Here is an 18,818-nt window from a genome sequence, read left to right as displayed (position 1 = left end):
GCCTGTGGTTTTTTATAGCCATTAAATGCTTGTTTTTCTAAGATCACAGTTTGGGTGTAAGAATTATAGAAGTAAGACAGACTGGCACACTAGGCGACTGATCAGCAGACGGGGAGGCCTCTTGTTAATATCACAGATCTCCTGAGGGTTTTATTTTGTGAGTACAATATATTGTACATATGTATATGTACCTAAAAAAAATGGGGGAAATCTGAAATAAATGCCTGGCGTTAGTAGTTCTGACATGTTGAGATCAAGCCCCTGCTACTATTTAAAATTTTATTGCATTTCATGTTCAGAATATGTTGATTTATGGGAAGGGAAGCACTACAACAAAATAGAACAAATTTTAATGTATCACTTACCAGCTTGTTCATGTGCATCTCATACAGAAGGTGCAAGAACAAGACTTCTTCCATCTCAAACACATTTTTTTCCCAACTCTGAGTTGTTATCTTTGGTGGGATTGCCCCAAGTTAAAACTCACCAAGCCTCACAATTTTAAAATCCTAATATCACTGTGACAATCGTTACTGATTTTGTAACAGGGGTGTATAAATACACAACAGCAAAATTGTGAACTCCTAAGAGTTAGCTACTCAAAGGATCCGGCGTTCAGCATCAAATAAATATACAAGACATTATGAAATAATCATGTAAATACAGACAACATACTGTATGTAGCCAAATATGACCATAAAACTGTGAAATAAAAAAATAAAATGTAAAAAAAGACCAATATTCTGAATATTCTTTATTGTGCTTCTTTTTGACAGAGTTGATTGCAGGTCATTTTAAGTCTTCATCTGTTGTGAGGCTGCTGTGTGGTTGCTAACTTCTAGACCACAGTAAAGTCATGTTTAACCCTCAAGTTTAACGGGGAGAATACTTGAGCAGAACTGGGCTCAGGGAGGGCGACCATCTGCCTTGACCGGTTGGGTTGAAAAAGAAAGAGGGAGGAGGGAGGGAGAGAGAGAGAGAGAGAGAGAGAGAGAGAGAGAGAGAGAGAGAGAGAGAGAGAGAGAGAGAGAGAGAGAGAGAGAGAGAGAGAGAGAGAGAGAGAGAGAGAGAGAGAGAGAGAGAGAGAGAGAGAGAGAGAGAGAGAGAGAGCCCTAACTATGTGAGGAGAAAAGTCAGTGTGTAGTAATAGCTGTAAAATATGTTAAATCTTGTTGTACACTGAGAGAAACAAGCTCTGTAGTAAATGTTTCTGAGTAATTACATCTGTAAAAAAAAATGTCTTATTATATTGCATTTGATATGATTGTTGATATTTGCATATTATGGGATATTTATTGTTAATCATCTGTCTATGTTAATCATTTTCTGTACTGCTCTGGCAGTTGGCATTTAGGTTTCTGATCTGTCATGCCAATAAAGCTTATTTGAATTTGTAAATTTCAATTTTAGAGAGAAAGACCAAGAGTGAGAGAGAGTGTGTGTGTGTGTGTGTGAGAGAGAGAGAGAGAGAGAGAGAGAGAGAGAGCACCCCCCTCAAGAGGGCAAGGAAAAACTCCCAAAAAAATCCCTTTCATGGGAAAAATTGGAAGAAACCTTGAGAAGGACCACAAATGAGGGAGCCCCCTTCCTGGGCGGTCAGGTGCAAGGTCAGGTCAAGTGCTCAGTGGCCATTTTAAGACTCATCTGTCAGGCTAAGCTCTCTATGTAATGTGTGGTCTAGCTAGGTTTTAGCTAACAGGAGGGTGTATGTGCTGGAGCTGGCTGTAGGGCTCCAGCATGTTGAAGATGATGCTCCAAAGGTTGCAGTCAGGGTTGGAACTGTTGCAGAAAGGCACGATTGAGGTCATGATACCCACAGAAAGGAGGACACAATTGGTGATAAGCCCGGCTGCCTTAATTCCTCTCCACAGGATCGTAGCACAACGATGCCACCAGCTAAACACACACATAATACACAAATAAGTAAAAGAATAAGGGAATTCATTTTGTTCTATTCTTTTTTTTTTTTTTTACAGTGCATTATATGACAGACAACTACCTCTCAGTCTTCTTATCTTGTTCTTCATCCTCCTCATCCTGCAAAGATAACAGACAGCTTCAGTACATATCTCAGAAGTAGGCCAACATCTGATAAACAGCACTTAAAGGAATAGTTGGACATTTTGGGAAATATGCCAAGTTACATGAAAAGATATTTGTTTGGTAAATGTAAGTGATCAGCTGGTCAGCTTAGCATAAATAGAGGAAACGGAGGTAAACAGCTAGCATGGCTCTGTCTGAAGGTAACAAAAGCGGCCCACAAGAACCTCTAAAGCTCACTAATGAACATGTTATATTGTGTTTGTTTAATTCATACAAAAACCAGAGAGTAGTTATGAGCCAGATTATTCTTCTTCTTGTGATTATTTCTTTCTTAAGTCTCAGCTGGTGGCCTGACAAACTTATGGAGGAACCTCGAGATATAACATGTTCATTAGTGAGCTTTAGAGATGCTGGTAAGAGGATTTTATTACTTTGAGTTTGGACAGAGCCAGGCTAGCTGTTTCCTCCTACTTCTAGTCTTTGCTCTATGTTAAGCCAAGCTGAACATATTTACCATACAGAAGTGAGAGTGGTATCAAACCCTTGATCTAACTCTCGCCAATGAAGTGAACGAGTGTTTTTCCCAAAATCTGAAACTACTGTATATCTTGAGCAGATGCTTGAGGGGGAAGTGCTAGTCATGGCTGGTAGATACTGTTTTATTGTGTTTGTAATGTGTTTGGATATTATATTCACCATTGCTGAAACGTCCAGTGGTTGTCTTTTTTCACTTAATGGCTCCTCTGGAGAACTCCGTGCAGCTCTATCAAATCAAATAACACAAATAGGAAAGGTCAGACAACTCCATACAAACATCTGCTAATTGTAATTAGATCATCTACAGGATGGCCAACAATTACATGAATGACTGAAACACACTACACTCAAACTGGGTTATTTTAAAACCAAGTTTAAATAAGAAAGATTGTTCTAACAGTATAAGCAAGTTAAATATCACACAATAATTACAATATCTGCTCTTCCTGTGTGCTTCTCAGTTGTTCTCGAAGTTCTCGTCGTTCCTGTCTGAGAGCCTGCAGAGGAGAGATGAAATTTAGAAAAGCAGGATAATGGGCACAGTAAGCATGCACATAGAGAGGACACTATACTGTATGTGGTACATACCTTCATGTTGTTTAAATGCTCCTCTATCTCGTTCAGTTTTTCAACCACTGTCCGGAATTTCTGTCAGAAACAAAGACACTCTGATTAACTGACATTTTCATCAATTCATGAACACCTCTGATGTTGAAAGTGTGGCGGCTAAGAGACACTACAGTCATCATATCTTGAAGGTTTTATAAAGATTTATATATACCTTCTTGATTTCATCATCTTTACTACGTAGGGCTTCCTCAATCTCCTCCAATTTGTGCTACAAAACACATAAAAAGTTATTTATCAACTATGTTACTTCAATTCAACTGAATGAATGTGCTATTTAGACAGGGAAGCAGTTTGGAAGAATATATATCATCACATTACTATCAGTGAAGATCTGTGTTTTACCTCTAATTCCTGCTCAGTCGTTTTCAGCTTTTCAAGGTGATCCTCATATTTCTCTGTCAGACAGAGTTGGTCCAGCTGAAAGAGAAGCAGTTCACTAAGAGTGGCTCCAGGGAAGGATGCTGGGAAATAAACACCAACTAAATGCTTTTCTTTTTTTTTTTGTACAGTTCTATCAACTACTTTGACATTTAATTTCTTCTCATGATCAATGTTTGGCTGTAAAATGATAAGAAGAACACACACAGGAGTAGAGAGGAGATAATAAGTATATGGCAGAGTCTTACTTCAACACTCAAATTCTCATTCTTCTCCCTCAGCTTCTGATTATCCTTTTCCTGCACAAAGACAAGCAATGAAATCAGGGTTAGAAATCAACACCAGTTTAGGTGGGAGCTACTGAAGCAGCCACACTGCCAGGTCACCACCTGCTGTATCATTTCATATCCCTGTGTGACTCTAGTTGTGTAGTAAAAGAGGGAAGATGGTTGTGGAGTTTAGACTGCAGGTGGTGTCCTGCCATGAGCAGGAAACAGTGAATGGTGTTTTTACTACAACCTCAACTTCTCACTATACAGTGCTGCCCTCAAGCCAACTTTACAATGGTAACTGTTCTTGAATATTGAATGTCAATCACCATTGAGTTTATAGACAACTGAAGAGGAATTAAGCATATCACTCACCATATTTTTTATGTAAATTGACTGATGCCTAACAATTCTTTTTTCTTCTTCCTCAAACAGAAGCTCCTCTGTCTGGGCTTCTTCCTCTTCTTCTTGCTTCTGCTTCTTCTTTTTAATATTTGCCAGCTGCTGTTGCAACCTGAATTTAAAAAAAACAACCACCAGGAATATGTAAGCTCTCATATCCTATTTTGAAAAGGTGCACATGGGAATGAAACGTTATTCTGGGAACAACATTGTGTGCAAACATTGGTTCTTAGCTTGTTGGTATGAGATTCACTAACAACATTACAGACAGAAGATGGTGAATTTTGGTCAGTGTGTATAAAAGTCAGTTCGCTAACATGATGAAAAAAAGTAAGATCGAGTTAGTTAGGTGTCATACTCTTTCACTCTGCCGGTAAGTTTCTTGTTTTCAGCTACAATCTCGTTTGTCAATTCCTCAAGCGCCAGTCCATCCGCCAATATCCTGTCATAGAGCTCCTTCTTCTGTCTGTAGCTGGTTCCTGCTTGAATGAGTCTTCTCCTGAGCTCTTCCCGTTCACTACAGACACAACACAATATAAGAACGTTTTATATCGACAGGTTTATCACATATAGTCAAATGAGACTCAGGAGAAAATAGACAATCAATATTTTGCCTTGAGACACGCACCTGATAGTTTGCTCCTCTTCGTCACTCTGTTGAACTATTTCCTCTAGATTTATGAAGTGCACTTCTACCATTTCGCTGTCTTCCTCTGAAGTGAAGAGTCCTGTTTAAGTTGACGTGTTGCCTACCTTAAATCTATTTAACAAATGACAGCTGTGTCTGGTTCCTGACTGAGATCTACTGACTGTCTGTATAACTACACATTCCACATTCTATATGACATCACAACAGTGTGGATTCCATACACACACACACGCACGCACACACACACACACACACACACACACACACACACACACACATTATATTTGTATATGCCTTAATATGATAACAGCAATAATTTAATATAATAAAAAACAGTTACTGTAATAAGCAGTCACAGGCACCATACTTACACGCTATTTATAAGCAGACTTTGAGTATGTACTGTGTTCACAGACACTCAAAAAATATTTATTATGTTATATTGTTATATATTATATAATATGTATTTTGCTTATTGTTACCTTATTTGAATATTTGACTTTCACTGTGCAAACTTATTGATGTGAAGATACTAAAAGGCCGAGTTTAAGTGAAAACTAAAGAGAGGTTATTTCTATATGTCAAAAAATGTCTGGAATGGTATCTATAAACTCAGGACAGTCAGGATGTATGTACTGAAGAAACCACCATTCCTTATTTGTTTGACTCCTTCACTACTTTCTCTCCCTATTCTTTTCATTCCACCCTATGTAGTGCCCTTCACAGTTCCTCATTAGTTGATCAGAATGCAACTGGATCCCTGCCTCCACTTGCTTACCTGCATGTGTGCACCTGTTCACTCCTACCTAAGTAGCTTCTCTCCTCACTCTTTCTCATGGCACGGCAGTCAGTTCACATTGTCTCTGTGCGTGAATACTGGTAAGTCAAACTTCATTTTACTCTTGATTAATTGTTTGTTGTTATATTCCTGGTATGTCCATATCCTCAATGGTGGAATGTAACTAAGTAGGCTACATTTACTCAAGTACTGTACTTAAGTACAATTTTGAGTATTTCCATTTGATGCTACTTTATACTTCCACTCTACTGAATTTCAGAGGGAAATATTGTACTTTCTACTCCACTACATTTATTTGACAGCTTTTGTTACTTTTCAGACGAAGATTTGACACAATGGATAACAAGCTTTTAAAGTACAACACATTGTTAAAGATGAAACCAGTGGCCTTTACACGGACTTTTAAGTCTGAAAATGAGAGATTTCTTTTCAAACATATAATACGTGTTATAAATAATTGCTAAGACGTGTGAAAAGACTGAACTACGTAGTCTTGAATTGTGGAGTTAGAGCATCACACTGTTTTTCACCGCTTCAGTGTTCAGGATTTTTGGGCAGGTCTGAAATGGTGGATCCATGACGTAGATTGTTGACTAGCACGAGCCCCCTCCCACGAGCTCAGTACTCATACTTACTATTTATACACAGGTAGTTTTACAAACTTTCATAGGATGCAACTAGTATTCACTTCGGATAATCTGCTGTTAGTAGTGAATAGGGCCATTTTCGGTAGACGTTAGCTCCAAGGAATCATTTTAACCGAGCATCCATAGCATCCCTTGAGGGTGGAGCCGCCCACTGCTTCTGCTTCAGCACCAGCTGTGCGGCTTCGAGGTCTCTGGCCAGAGGGAGAGCATTTGCCGGGCAGCACTTCACCAAAAAGCACGGCGTGCTCCAAGGGTGACGACCACAATGAAGAAGGCCAAGGACTTTTCAGTAGAGAAGTGAGTACGTTAAAGTGAACCGAACTCCATTGAAAAAAACGACAATTTAACATAACGTTAATTGGTGATGATTCGCTCGTTAACTAGTCATTAAAGTTAAATTTTTCCTGAATCATCCACATTTACACGCAATATATGCGCCGAATTACACAGTGGCTCCTAATGTGACTTTATTTTTAAATTTTCATCCATGTTGCTTGCCTTACACCTACAAAGAAGGCCTATTTTAAATTGCGTATTTTTATATGGGAGTTTGGTATGAGTGTTTTTAACTCAGAGGCTGTTCGTTTGGGCCAGGCTTTCAGCATCTTTAGTGAACACGCCTCCAGCATTTCAGAGCAGAGAATACTGCTTATTTTTCCATGATTTTTAGACCTAATTTTATATACTTGGTGATTTTTTTTAATCATTCAAATTTGGCTGGGTGGTTAATAACCAAGCAAAAATGAAGCCAATGCGGAAAGTGCCAAAAACTGCAGTTCCTCAAATGGCCCCTTGAGGCTGACTCCATCCCCATAGACCCCCACGTTAAAATGCCCAACTTTACAGCAGAAATAAACATGTTTACAGTCTGGTACAAGAAATGGGTTTGGTCTCTATAGCTAATTTCCCCGTTCATGACAACTGTACTGGGGGTAAATTTTTTATATAACTGACCTGTTTAAATCATAGACTGTAAAAAAATATGGACGCAGTCACCGTGACATCACCCATTGGTTTGTGAACTTCCGTTTTGAAGCCTCAAGTTTAGCGATTTGACCATCCCCATCTTGGATTTGTCTGTTGCCATGTTTGATTTTTGGAGCCTGAAGTGACCATATTTGGACAAGAGGGTGGAGCTGACAATAGCACTTGCTGCTAGCTTAGTTAGCATGATACATTTACAATCCATGGTTAACAGTGATAATGCTGATGCAAATTTCCGCTAGCGAAAAACAGGCCTACAACCATTGAAACAAAATGTACTGAACTGTAAAGATGAACATCCGACTCCTTAGAGGGTCTTTTATCACAACTAAACGCTGAACAAGACCTTTTTAGGCGACAAAAATGTTACAATTAATTTCAAGAACTGAAAACGCACTGTGAAATAGCAGCAGCTAAGCCTATACTCTGGGGTTATGCCATGGTTACGTTACGTAATCAATGTTGCCGTGGTAGCAACTTGTTAATCACAACATAGCCATGACCCAAAGCATACGCTGCTTCATCATCTATTTTACTCTAAATGGGACCATAATTTACAAAATAAACATCATGCTGTATTGAGGAAGACTTGAAACTAATGATTGAGACCATAAACTCATTAGGAAAGTGTTTACTGAGGTAATAAATCAAGTGAGAAGTAGGATCATTTTCTCATAGACTTCCATACTTCTTTTTGCAGCCAGTGGAGTTGCCCCTTGTTGGCTATTAGAAAGAATGAAGATTTAAGGCACTTCCACATTAGCTTCACTTTTCAGGCCGAGAGCTATCCATGGATGTATAAAGAGAACTGGATACAGCATTGGAGGCGGGGCCCCGTTCATTCCTATGAAAGTTGCTCAGTGGCGCATGAAGCCAAAAAAATTCAACAACTTCTGCATTGCTTCCGCATCTGTGCGGCCCATAGAGCAAGCGCAGTAGTGACTTTTGCCGGCTGAGTCGGCTACTTCTGGTTTAGCCCTCCGGCTAACTTGAATGGGGATGAAACAATTCAATCGTGCGGCTCTTTGAGGCTTTTGAAATGTGATCGGACCAAATGGATCAAATTCTGATAATAAGACAAGTCATTTCATGGGGGTTGTGATGCTCAAAAAAATGTATCCGTTGATTTACAGGCGTCTCTTTCACAATGTAAGTCTATGGGAAAAAGTCTTTTTGGGCCAATGTGCATCACGTGACGTTGTAATTACACGGTTTGGCCGCTATGTCAAATTTGCTTCAAAGCCTGGCGCTCTTCCTGTATCCAGTTCTCTTTATACATCAATGGCGCTACCTGCTTGGTTTAAATTATATTAAGCTGTAAATTTATGCATAATTAAGGACGTGGTCGTTTTGAGTGACATGTCGCCAGCCACTAGGTGGCTAGTTTCAGGGTCACATTTGTCTTTTGGCTGATCTTGGCAGTCAAAATCTAGATAGTGTGCTGAATATTGGCTAACATGCTGCTGTAAACTAAGACAACTGCATAATATCATTTGGCTGAGAAGTAATATCTATAAACAGGATCTGCATATCATTGCAGAATCTGTAGGCAACAGGGCAATATTTCAGTATGGGAAGCATTCTGGTTTCCTTTTGTAGTCTGTTTGTTGTCATGTTTGAGCGGGCTTTGGTTGCAGGCAGGTAAACAATCCAAGTGGAGAGCAAAAGAGGCGAGATTAGCTGAGAAATTACAGAGCAAAGACGACTTCTTGTTTACATGCATGTTAAGTATTACGAATGGCTATATACCTACTGTAAATTCCCTGTCTTTAGCCTAGTGCATGCTGGAAATGCAACAACCCCCCGTGACCCTCAAAGAGGTTGGTATATTGAGATTGAATGGATGAATGTGTGGAGGTTTGCATAGCTCATCTTTATCAAGGTTGTATAATTGAAATGAATTAAATGCATAGAAGTTATTTCAAGAAGAGATTGTTTTCAAGGCTTGATGAGCTATGATTTTAATATTAGAAAAAAAAGGTCTACATTTTTTCACATAATCACACGAGAATAAAACCATTAAATATTATTTAAGCAAATATTAATTCAGTGGAGTTAATATTGTTTAATCTCTTTTCTCTCAGGGAAGAAGGCTATATACTGTTACTGGGGAAGACCAAAGATGCCATTGTTGCGGTAACAAAAGGAGCAGGACTCTCCTTTTTTTTTTGTTTGAGTGGATGTTTTCACCAGGTATTTCATATATTTACGATGGAAAACCCAGCTTATGACTGATAAATTGCCTCACCTCTTCATTTATTGTGATGCTTCGCTGCCACGCTGCAGTTTTAAATTGCCAGGGAGAATTTGTCACTCTAGTGCTTTGGTGCCCATTTCTGTTTTCTCCATCAGTTTCTAGTTTGACAATCACTCTTCCAAATATGATGTCTCTTTTACATGAACTAAATGACCTCTCAGCAATTTTACCTCTCAGCAATATTAACGCTCAAGGTCTAATAGGAGGTAACTGATCTGACTAAAGTGCTAAGACTACTGGGCAGCCTCCAGAGGCTGTGCTTGACACAGATATCATCCATGTCTTACACTTTAAGGTAGAATATTTATTTCTGCTCCTAGGTCGCCAGAGTCCCATGGTGATGTGGGAAATGACACAGAAGGCATTGTTCTCTTGAAACCTACTCCTACTGCACTTTCATAATAGGATCCCAAGAGATAGTAACACAAAAACTGTGTTCATGCCCAATCATCACCACTTCCAATAGAGCGGTGAACAATCACAGAAAGAGTTCTGAAATACTTTTCTCACTTTTACTCTGATGCACAAGATGATGCTGAAACTCAAACATGGCGATAAACAGTTGAGGTCTTCTGTGTCTAGTTATGACCTGAAAAATGTGATGTCCTGAGGTGTTTTTTTTGTTTTTTTTTCAAATTGGGAGTTAGCTGAGCTCTCTCTGCCCAAATGCCATTCATTCAGTCTCTGTGTGAAACCTACTGAGGACTGAGAAATGTTAGAAGTGCGCTCCAGGAAAGTGATCCACTTATTTATAGACCTCCTAATTAGACTACCTCTCTGGAGGTTCTACCAGGCAAATGATGAAATCTCTCCTCCTTTCTGTCTTTCTTCTGTCGTCCTGCTCTCCCCTCCCCCGGTAAACCCAGTATCAGTGCTCTATCCCTCACTGGCCCCCTCATCGCCACACCCTGCACTCAAGTTATGATGCAGTTCATGGGGAGCGTACTTTTGCCCTACATTGCCACTGGGACTCCACCACAGGTTTATTTGAGCCCGGAGCTCATTGTGGATTAAACATCAGATGAACGGTGAGTTAACTCTCTCTGCATAATGCATTGCTAAAATTTATACAGCAGTAGTTATATTACAGCTTTGCTGCTTTGATTTATACTTTGTGAATTCATAACCTCTCTCCAGTGCACTGTGGTTATCTCAGATTGAAACATGAGAATTTGCAACGTATTAAATTTCTCATCCTGTGGTTTATGTGTTCTGTGTTATGTTTCACATTGTCCCCCGCTCAAGAGTTACTCAACAGGTCTGGGTTGTTTTGGCTGAGGCGATTGCGCAATCAAGTGCTGGAGCTGTGCTGCGCTACTGTGTCTCACACAGGCAGTAGTGTTGTCATGTGACTGTTTACTAGGTATTGATCATGAACAATGTGGTGGAATTTAATTAATAATCAAATCATTTGTTGAGTAGAATAAAGCGCACACTTATACAGAAGTTGAAATTAATGTTTTTCCCAAAGCTACCTGTTTGGCACCAATCTCTATAATTAGTAGTTGCTAAAAGGATATTTCACATTGACGCACTTTGTTGAGCCCTTTCGTTGGACTGTGCTTTGTTCTCCTCAGTGCAAGAGGAGAAATGATAGGGTGTATTAAAAGCTATTGTGTGCTTCTAGTGCGCGTGTGTGCTCAAGGTTTAAGGTCTGTGATGAAAAAGCTTTTGTTTGTGTTTCCCTGAGAAGGCCAAGAGTAACTCTCCAAATGCCTTGCAGTCTAATTGTCTGAGAAGATTTTTATTTTCCTCAGTGTGACACTTAAATTGCACAAATCAGACTGCAAAGTACTCACAGCCTCAGCGCTCATAATGTGTCTGTGTGTGTTTTGTCCCTCAGGATAACACTCGACACCCTAAACATGCTGGACCTACCAAGTGGACTTGGCACTTACAAACAGCAGGATACAAATATTGGAAATGTCGCTGCCATTAGAGAAATAATTTGAAGTGCATGGGGAAAAACGTATGTATTTCTCACAAACCTTAGAATGTATCAATTACATGCAGGTTGTAAAGAGGCATCACAGACCACTGTAATATCAGTGCTGTACAGTGTAGCCTGACAGCCCAGCAAGTGTGAAGGCATGGAAACAGGAGCCAGAGGCCCAGACCTAGGGCACAGGATAGAGGGATTAAGCTCTGAGAGCGTGTGTGTGTGTGTGTGTGTGTGAGACACTGACAATTCCACCAGATGGTGAGCTGCATACCTCCGTGTCAGAGTCTCCATCTCACTGCTCACTGACAGATTCCTGTGAGACCTGAGGCTCTGTAGTGAGACACTCTGTGCTTGTACAGTAGGCACGTGTGAATAAGTGTGTGTATGTGTGTGTGGGTAAATGTAATTAAGAAACTAAAGTCAAAATCTTATGTTTTCACACTATTATTGATATGTACTAATGTTTCTTCCACAGTGTATACCTCTTGATCACCAGGGGGCGGACAGAATGAGTGTACACACAGAAAAATTAACAAGACTTGCATGTGCTCCCAGTGTCAACATTGATTCTAATTAAAGACTTCATTAGGCCATGCACAGGCCTGATTGGGTTACCAGCAATCTGCATGATTTGCCAGCAGAGGAAAAACACTGGCTGGTCGGACAGTTTTTGAGTGTGGAGAGTGTTTGGTGATGCTCTGTGTCGTCGTGTGTGACTGTATCAGTTTCGGGGTCGGGTCAGTTTCAGATCTGGTGTGTGGTGTACGGTATGGAGTGTGATGCTGTGCTGAAGGCCCATCTCCTCTCTCAGCAGGACTCCTTGCTGGTGAACGACATGGCAGAGAGTGGGGCAGAAGGTGAACTACTTCAGAGGCGTCTTGGTGTCAAAGAAGAGCAAAATGGTGAGCTGACAGGTAAAAACAAAATACATCTTAATATAACACTGAGCAATAGATCAAACCAATGCTTACAGATACTTTTCCTATTAGTGCATCAGTGCTAAAATTTCTTTGAGATGGTGTAAAAGGTTCTGCTGCAGCTGCATTAGCTTTATTTGAAAAAGCTTGTGTGAGTGTGGATTTGTACTCTCTGCGGCTAGACTCGGTGCCATCTGCGGATGAGAGGAAGGAGAGGGACAGGAAGGAGCGTGAATCCCTGGTGTTATGGAAGAAACCTCTGTTCACACTCCACTACTTCACTCTGGAGCTGCTCATCACCATTAAAGAGTGGATATGGAGGTGAGGCCAAGGATGGGATGCAGCCTCCTTTCCCCCCAAAACACTGCCCTGTCCGCATGTCACGAATGAATGCATTTGGTCAATAAACATTTCTTCCTGGATGGAGACTAAAAACAACATTTATGTGTTAGACAGCCATACAAAAACAATTTAGTTAGCTTAGCTTAGAGAGGATAATAAGGTAATTATTGCACATTTGGATCCACATTAAGAGTTTGACTTAAAAGAGAGATTAAAGAGCAGAGATTAAACTACAATGTTAAATGTAGGTTTGACTGAGAACAAGCAAGTAAAGATTTTTGTATGAATTATTTCTGTATTGATGCCGCTACAGTGTTGACAGCAGCTAGACGGTGTTTATGTGATGTTAGTTTTATTTATAAAGGTTGTTGTTGGTCAAAAAGAGCATGATGGTTGTGGAAAAAAAATAGCCTTCATATGCTCTCTCTGTCACAGACACAGTTAAGTACAAACCCACACATAACACCAGACAGATAGGAGGTGACCCTGATTGTCTCAGTGCTATCATCTGAGAAGGCCTTCTCCTTCATAGTTTAGTGTTCAGTTAGAGGCCTAATGAACCCAATAACACTGTCCGAAAGAGACATCACAGAATTTGCTTATCATTTTTTTCCTCGTTACCCTTCATCGCTACTACTGATAGAGCTGAGAAGGTCTTTCCACCTTGCCGACTGATGTTACGTCACCCACAAAGCCTCAGACCATACTACGTCATATTTGCTTCGCACCACACAACATGCTTTTTACGCACCTAGTAATCTTTGTTGACACCAAGGTCCCAGAAGAAGGTCAGAATGTACTCTCAGGGAGGCCTTTGTGGTTAAGTGTGTGAGGACAACGTGTTTATTTTCTAAACTACAAGAGGATGTGGTGAACCGCAAGCACCATGAGCAGTGTTCTGACTGAAAGAAACTGCTGTTCACCAACATTCAAAACACAAGGCGTTTTAACTGCTGCAGGGAGAGGATACATGCGTACACATTAAGGTTTAGTCTACGAGTGCACAGAGAAGTTGTTTTTTTTTTAATTTCCGCTTTATTTGATGGTGATAGTAGAGAGAGACAGGAAAGGCAGGGGAGAGAGATGGAATAATTTACAGCAAAGGGCCCGGGCTGGATTCAGGCTGCTTCAGTAAGGACTCAGCCGTGACGGGTGGTACGCACTCTACCAGGTGAGTTACTGGGGCACCCAATGCACAGAAGTGTTTCCTGAAAGTTGATCGAAGTGGTTTGCAAATGTATCACATCTGTACAGCCAGTCCTCAGAGCAACACACTGTTCAGCGTTGTGTCTCCACACTTGTTTTGCTTAAGATGTACCTGCAGATGGGGACAGTGGTTGTGTAACAACCTGGTGCTACCCTTGACACACATTGTTTTTGGACATTAGAGACCAGTTTAAATCTTAAAAGGCATCCATTCCACAATAAGAAAATTAAGATTTTTGCACACAATGCATGTTACTGCTGTTGTTACATCAAAATAGCCTTTTGGAAAGACCAGAAATATGTTTTATTTTTACTCCTCACGTTGTATTTGGTTCAGACTTACTGATCTCTTCTTTGTTTTGTTCTTGATTTTCAGTGAAGTGACACATTGTTATTACAACATCAAGATAAATGGAAGTAGTGCAAGGTCTGCTTTATTATCTCCAGCTATGAAAGAAATATTGAGTAAAATAACTGAACTGCAGCAGAGTATTTCATTTTATGGGAGCTGGACCTCTATTAGGATTTGATTGTAATACAATAAAACAAATGTATGACAACTTTAGTGAAACTACATTGTGTAGCCTATATTGTCAGACAGATGCTTCCAGGCCCAGTTCAAACACATTTCAGTCATTTCACAACAGGTGTATCAGACCTTTTTCACAGCAGACATTTTGACTTGTCACAGCAGGGGGAAGCACACGTTAAACTGATAACATGACATTATGTCCAAGGAAGCCATACTGGTGAACCATCATGCACTATACCAGCGTCACAAATTTAGAAACACTAATGAGATTAGCATTTTAGTATTTTTTGCTGTAAAAAAAAAAAGTCTGTTGTATGCCAGACAGGGAGAAACGTCCCCTTCAATTAACTCTATCAAGTGCCTGCACCTGACTGGGACAGGGGGCTGGGGAGGAGGGGTTGTGGTTCACTCGGTTCACTTCATGTCGTTCTCACTTTTCTTACACGCAGCTCAGCTGCTCAGCACACTGTTAAGTCAATTAATGAGGGAGAAAAAATTCAGACAGGCATTCATTCTTACTGAAACCTATCCCTGCTGATACAGTAGCTTGATAACAATTTCTAACCACATTAGCATTAGCATGTAAAAGTCCTTCATTCGAAATTCCTTAGTAAAAGTGCATACATATTATCAGTAAGTTGTAGTTAAAGTATCTATAGAAAAATACGCCCTGTAAGTAATCTATTATACGTTAACGTTACTGTAGGCCATATTATTCAATTGTTAATACTGGTGATAGTTTAGTCCATAGCATTACATGTTCTCATAAGTTTTTTCATTTAAAATCTTAATTTACATAGTTAAGTAAGATTAAGTAAGTACAAAAGTGTAAAAAATGCTGACTTGTGTCACGCCTCGTCTCTGGTCTCTCCCTGACATGCTTGAGTTGGCAGAGCCCTGAAGCGCCGCCCTGCCCTGCACAGGGCGGAGCAGCTTGCTGATCGCTGGCTTATTCAAAGTTTATTAATATTAAACGTATCGCGTGTCCACATTGCACCAAATTCAACACTGCACTCCCTTGGGTCCCCAGCCATACACCTGCCAAGTGTGGAGTAGATCAGATGAATGGTTCAAGAGATACGCAAAGGACATACACACAGATATACAGACATACAGACACACAGACAGATAGGGATTCCTTCCTTTAGTAGATAGATTTAAGTGTCTTAAGTTCAATTCTACATGTTTTAGGGCTTAAGTCAATTTTTTATACATGTAAGTCTGAATACAGTGTTAGTGCAAAGGGTTACATACAGTATGTGGTGCGTTGCCCAAATGACTACTGTATTATCCTTTTCAGAACATGTCACTTCTCTGAGAGAAGACTAACTGTAGTGGCTCAAGCAGTTGCCAGCAGATGTCTCTCTCCCTCAAAGTTGAAATACAAATTGCATCCTTTCACTAATACTTCCTCACTCATGCTACTAATGATTCCTCATCTTTTTTCCTCACCCTCATACTTTGTCCTCTTTACTCACCATCTTACCACTATCTGTTCCCCACTTTCTATTTCATTCACCTTTGCCCTCTCACACTTGCCTCGGTCATTTTGCACCTTCATCCTCTTCTTCTCCTTCACCCAGGCTCTGGCAGCAAAGACAGACTGTGTTTGGCCTGCTGATCCTGTTTATCCTCCTCTCCATTGCCTACCTTTTTGAAGGAACACACCAGAAGGTGACCAAAAACTGTCAATATTTTTTCTAGTATATTATAATCCTACTTTTGGTGCTGTGGAGGGTCAGCACCTGAGCTCAGTTCATCCTCCTCATTCGGCTGAGATAAGTTGTTAAAAGGTAGTGAACACTCATTGAAGAACTGATGTAGGTTGATGTCTGTTTTGAAAGTCTGGGTACTTTAAGGGATGGCATTATTTAATGGATTTTTTACTGTTGATGGTTGCTTTCTTTAAAGTCACAGAGTGCAGGTCATAGTTTCCTCACCTTTTTATACCAGCATAAAACTAGGGGAAGTAGGGGAGAACCAGGATGAAAGTAACACTTTTCAGATAAACATAATTTTAAAAGATAACGTTACAGACAGAAACTAATTTTCGTTGATATCAACAATTCACACATTTTCTGTCAATACCAGGCGCTATTTTGCTCCATGTATGTTTTGATAGTTTGTTTATTGGATTAAATCCAAAGTGGCAGAAACGAGAAAATGTATTTCTGTTTTGTTTTTTAATGAGACACAGAAACGAAACCCCCCACCCCCAAGTTAAGCCCTCTGAGTTGTGTTTTAATAATAATTTGATGGCATTGATAATTTTAGGAAGAGGGGGCTGCTCACTTTACCTCAAAATGGTTCTTTTCTGTTTCCTGTTGACCAGATCTGTCGGGCTAATGCTGGTTAATGGATAAATAATCGCAATAGCGTTTTTCTTGTTCATGTCATAGCTATATATCCTCTTTGTGGTAGGCTACATGGAGGCACTCTGCGTTATTCAAAACCATTCTTTTCATTCTAGCTACATGCCAGCGTGTTTTTATATTTTGAAGAGTCATTAAAAGCTTGTGGCCTCTAATTCCTGAGTGCATCATTTGAACTGTTGATGTGTCGGCAAGTTTTTGCATAGATCACTACGTCAGTGCACTTTGAATGTTGTTAACTGGGAATGTTTTCATGTAGGACAGGAATTATGTCACTTGACTTTATCTTCCTCGTTGCTCTTTCACCAGAAAATGCACGGTTCCACGAACAAGACATAATAGCAACCTCACGTGTGTCTACATGTAAATGACATCTTCATTCTTGAAAACCTAGGTTGCAAAGTTCAGACTAGACTAGACTCAAGTTTAGTCTTTCTTCTGAAAAACGTAAAACTCACCAGTATTCAATTCATTAATGTTGAAGCACTTTATTAAGCTTAAGTAAGTGTTTAATAGGTTTTAAATGAATTTAAACTCTGACATGGCAAACTTCAGGATGTGGTAAAGTGCTAAATAATCTGATGATCATGACTATGACACAAGAAGCAATAAACGTAACTCACTATCTTATTGAAAAAAATTTGCCACTTGAGTGACTTTGCTCACTGTGATCGAAAACCGCTTTTAAGGTAAAACTCCACGAAAGTATGACGTATCCACGTGATATTTTGCAGTTCTGGTAAGTGTTGCGTGCTGTACATGCTGATGCAGTTAGGCATATCAGACTTGTATGGGCTCGGAGAAAATCGCAGCGTTACTTTCGTCCCTATTCCTTTTGACTTGGTTCTCCCCTATATATTTGGGGCAGCTGTGGCTCAGGATGTACAGCGTGTCGACCATTCATCTCAGGGTATGTGGTTTGATTCTTGTTCCTTCTGTCCACATATTGTAGTGTTCTTCAAAAAGACTCTGAACGCCAGATTGCTTCCAATGATCAGGCCAATGCTATGCATGGCTGCTATACTAAAATCGATGTGTGAAAAGGTTAAATAGAGGCAAATTGTGAAGTGCAATATAAATGTAATCAATTTGGCATTTATTTATGTCCCTGCATAGTGGCATGCATGATTCAGTCTGAATCATGCATGCCAGTGGCTTGCATGATTCAATAGTGGTATGAATCATGCATAATGGCATGCATGATTCAGTTTGAATCATGCATGCCATAGAAATTGGGATTGGTACTGCAGGAATATAAGAGCGCCCGTGAGAGTACAGAGCCTGCGTGAGCGTCATCTCTAACAAGTGTGTGCTTGTGTGATTCTGCCTACATCACGTTGGCTTAATTATTAACTTCTCACAAAGCTCAGTTTTACCTGCAAATGTTTTATGTTCACAGAGCAAACAATTGGAGCGGTGTAAACCACAGCGCTCTGTGCTGTAGATCTGACTTGAACCCTTCCCCTTTCTTTTTTTTTCCCCCAGCTATTTGTGTTTTTTCCTGCCATGAACTGTAGCATTTTGAAACCCACTGCCATAAAAAGTTTTTTTTTTTTCAACGTTAAAACGCAGAGACTCAAGAGTTGTGTAATCAGTTCTCAGTAACTACACGCAACAATCACCCATGGCTGGCACTGCACTTCCCAGCATTCTGCCAGCAAAGAGAGGCAGTACGTGCTGTTTATGTTTTGCTGTGGTTTCCTGGGAAATGGAGTCCTCTGTCAGAACCCCCCCCCCCCCCCCTCTACTCTCCAATGCCCTCCCTTCTTCCCGTAATCTACACACTCCACGCTTCCTCCTGAAAGCAACCTGCCTCGGCTCAAGGGAGGAGGTGTAAACGGAGTGATAGATGTAGTGATAGTGCTGGATGAACAGGAGGAAGAGGAATATAGAGAGAGATAGAGAAATCTTG

The 18,818-nt window shown here is 40.2% G+C and overlaps 2 protein-coding genes across 10 annotated transcripts in view; one reads left to right on the top strand and one right to left on the bottom strand.

Moving 5' to 3' along the window:
- Positions 1-1,115: 1,115 nt before the first annotated feature.
- LOC137195244 (myosin heavy chain, clone 203-like) lies at positions 1,116-5,266 on the bottom strand. Its single transcript, XM_067607448.1, has 11 exons — positions 4,888-5,266; positions 4,618-4,776; positions 4,233-4,371; positions 3,837-3,887; positions 3,553-3,627; positions 3,362-3,418; positions 3,169-3,228; positions 3,013-3,077; positions 2,740-2,806; positions 2,000-2,037; positions 1,116-1,896 (listed from the first exon to the last, which is right to left on the bottom strand). Exons 1-11 carry the CDS (start codon positions 4,956-4,958, stop codon positions 1,689-1,691), a joined length of 990 nt encoding a protein of 329 aa, XP_067463549.1. The 5' UTR covers positions 4,959-5,266; the 3' UTR covers positions 1,116-1,688.
- Positions 5,267-5,772: 506 nt separating this feature from the next.
- Positions 5,773-18,818, top strand: part of LOC137195243 (vacuole membrane protein 1-like) — a 66,790-nt gene continuing 53,744 nt past the window's right edge. Inside the window, exons 1-6 of one of the 9 annotated variants that reach the window (XM_067607439.1) lie at positions 5,773-6,651; positions 10,462-10,623; positions 11,439-11,564; positions 12,352-12,451; positions 12,637-12,775; positions 16,118-16,208. In XM_067607439.1, coding sequence (XP_067463540.1) covers positions 11,553-11,564; positions 12,352-12,451; positions 12,637-12,775; positions 16,118-16,208 — 342 coding nt within the window. In that variant the 5' untranslated portion in view covers positions 5,773-6,651; positions 10,462-10,623; positions 11,439-11,552. Of the gene's footprint in view, positions 6,652-10,461; positions 10,624-11,438; positions 11,565-12,348; positions 12,452-12,636; positions 12,776-16,117; positions 16,209-18,818 lie in introns of those variants that run through there. The other 8 variants (XM_067607438.1, XM_067607440.1, XM_067607444.1 and 5 more) reach the window with 8 other exon arrangements.

Source organism: Thunnus thynnus, chromosome 13, assembly GCF_963924715.1.
Source record: "Thunnus thynnus chromosome 13, fThuThy2.1, whole genome shotgun sequence".
Taxonomy (NCBI): Eukaryota; Metazoa; Chordata; class Actinopteri; order Scombriformes; family Scombridae; genus Thunnus; species Thunnus thynnus.
The sequence above is the reverse complement of the archived record's forward strand: the minus strand, read 5'-3'. Positions and strand labels throughout refer to the sequence as shown.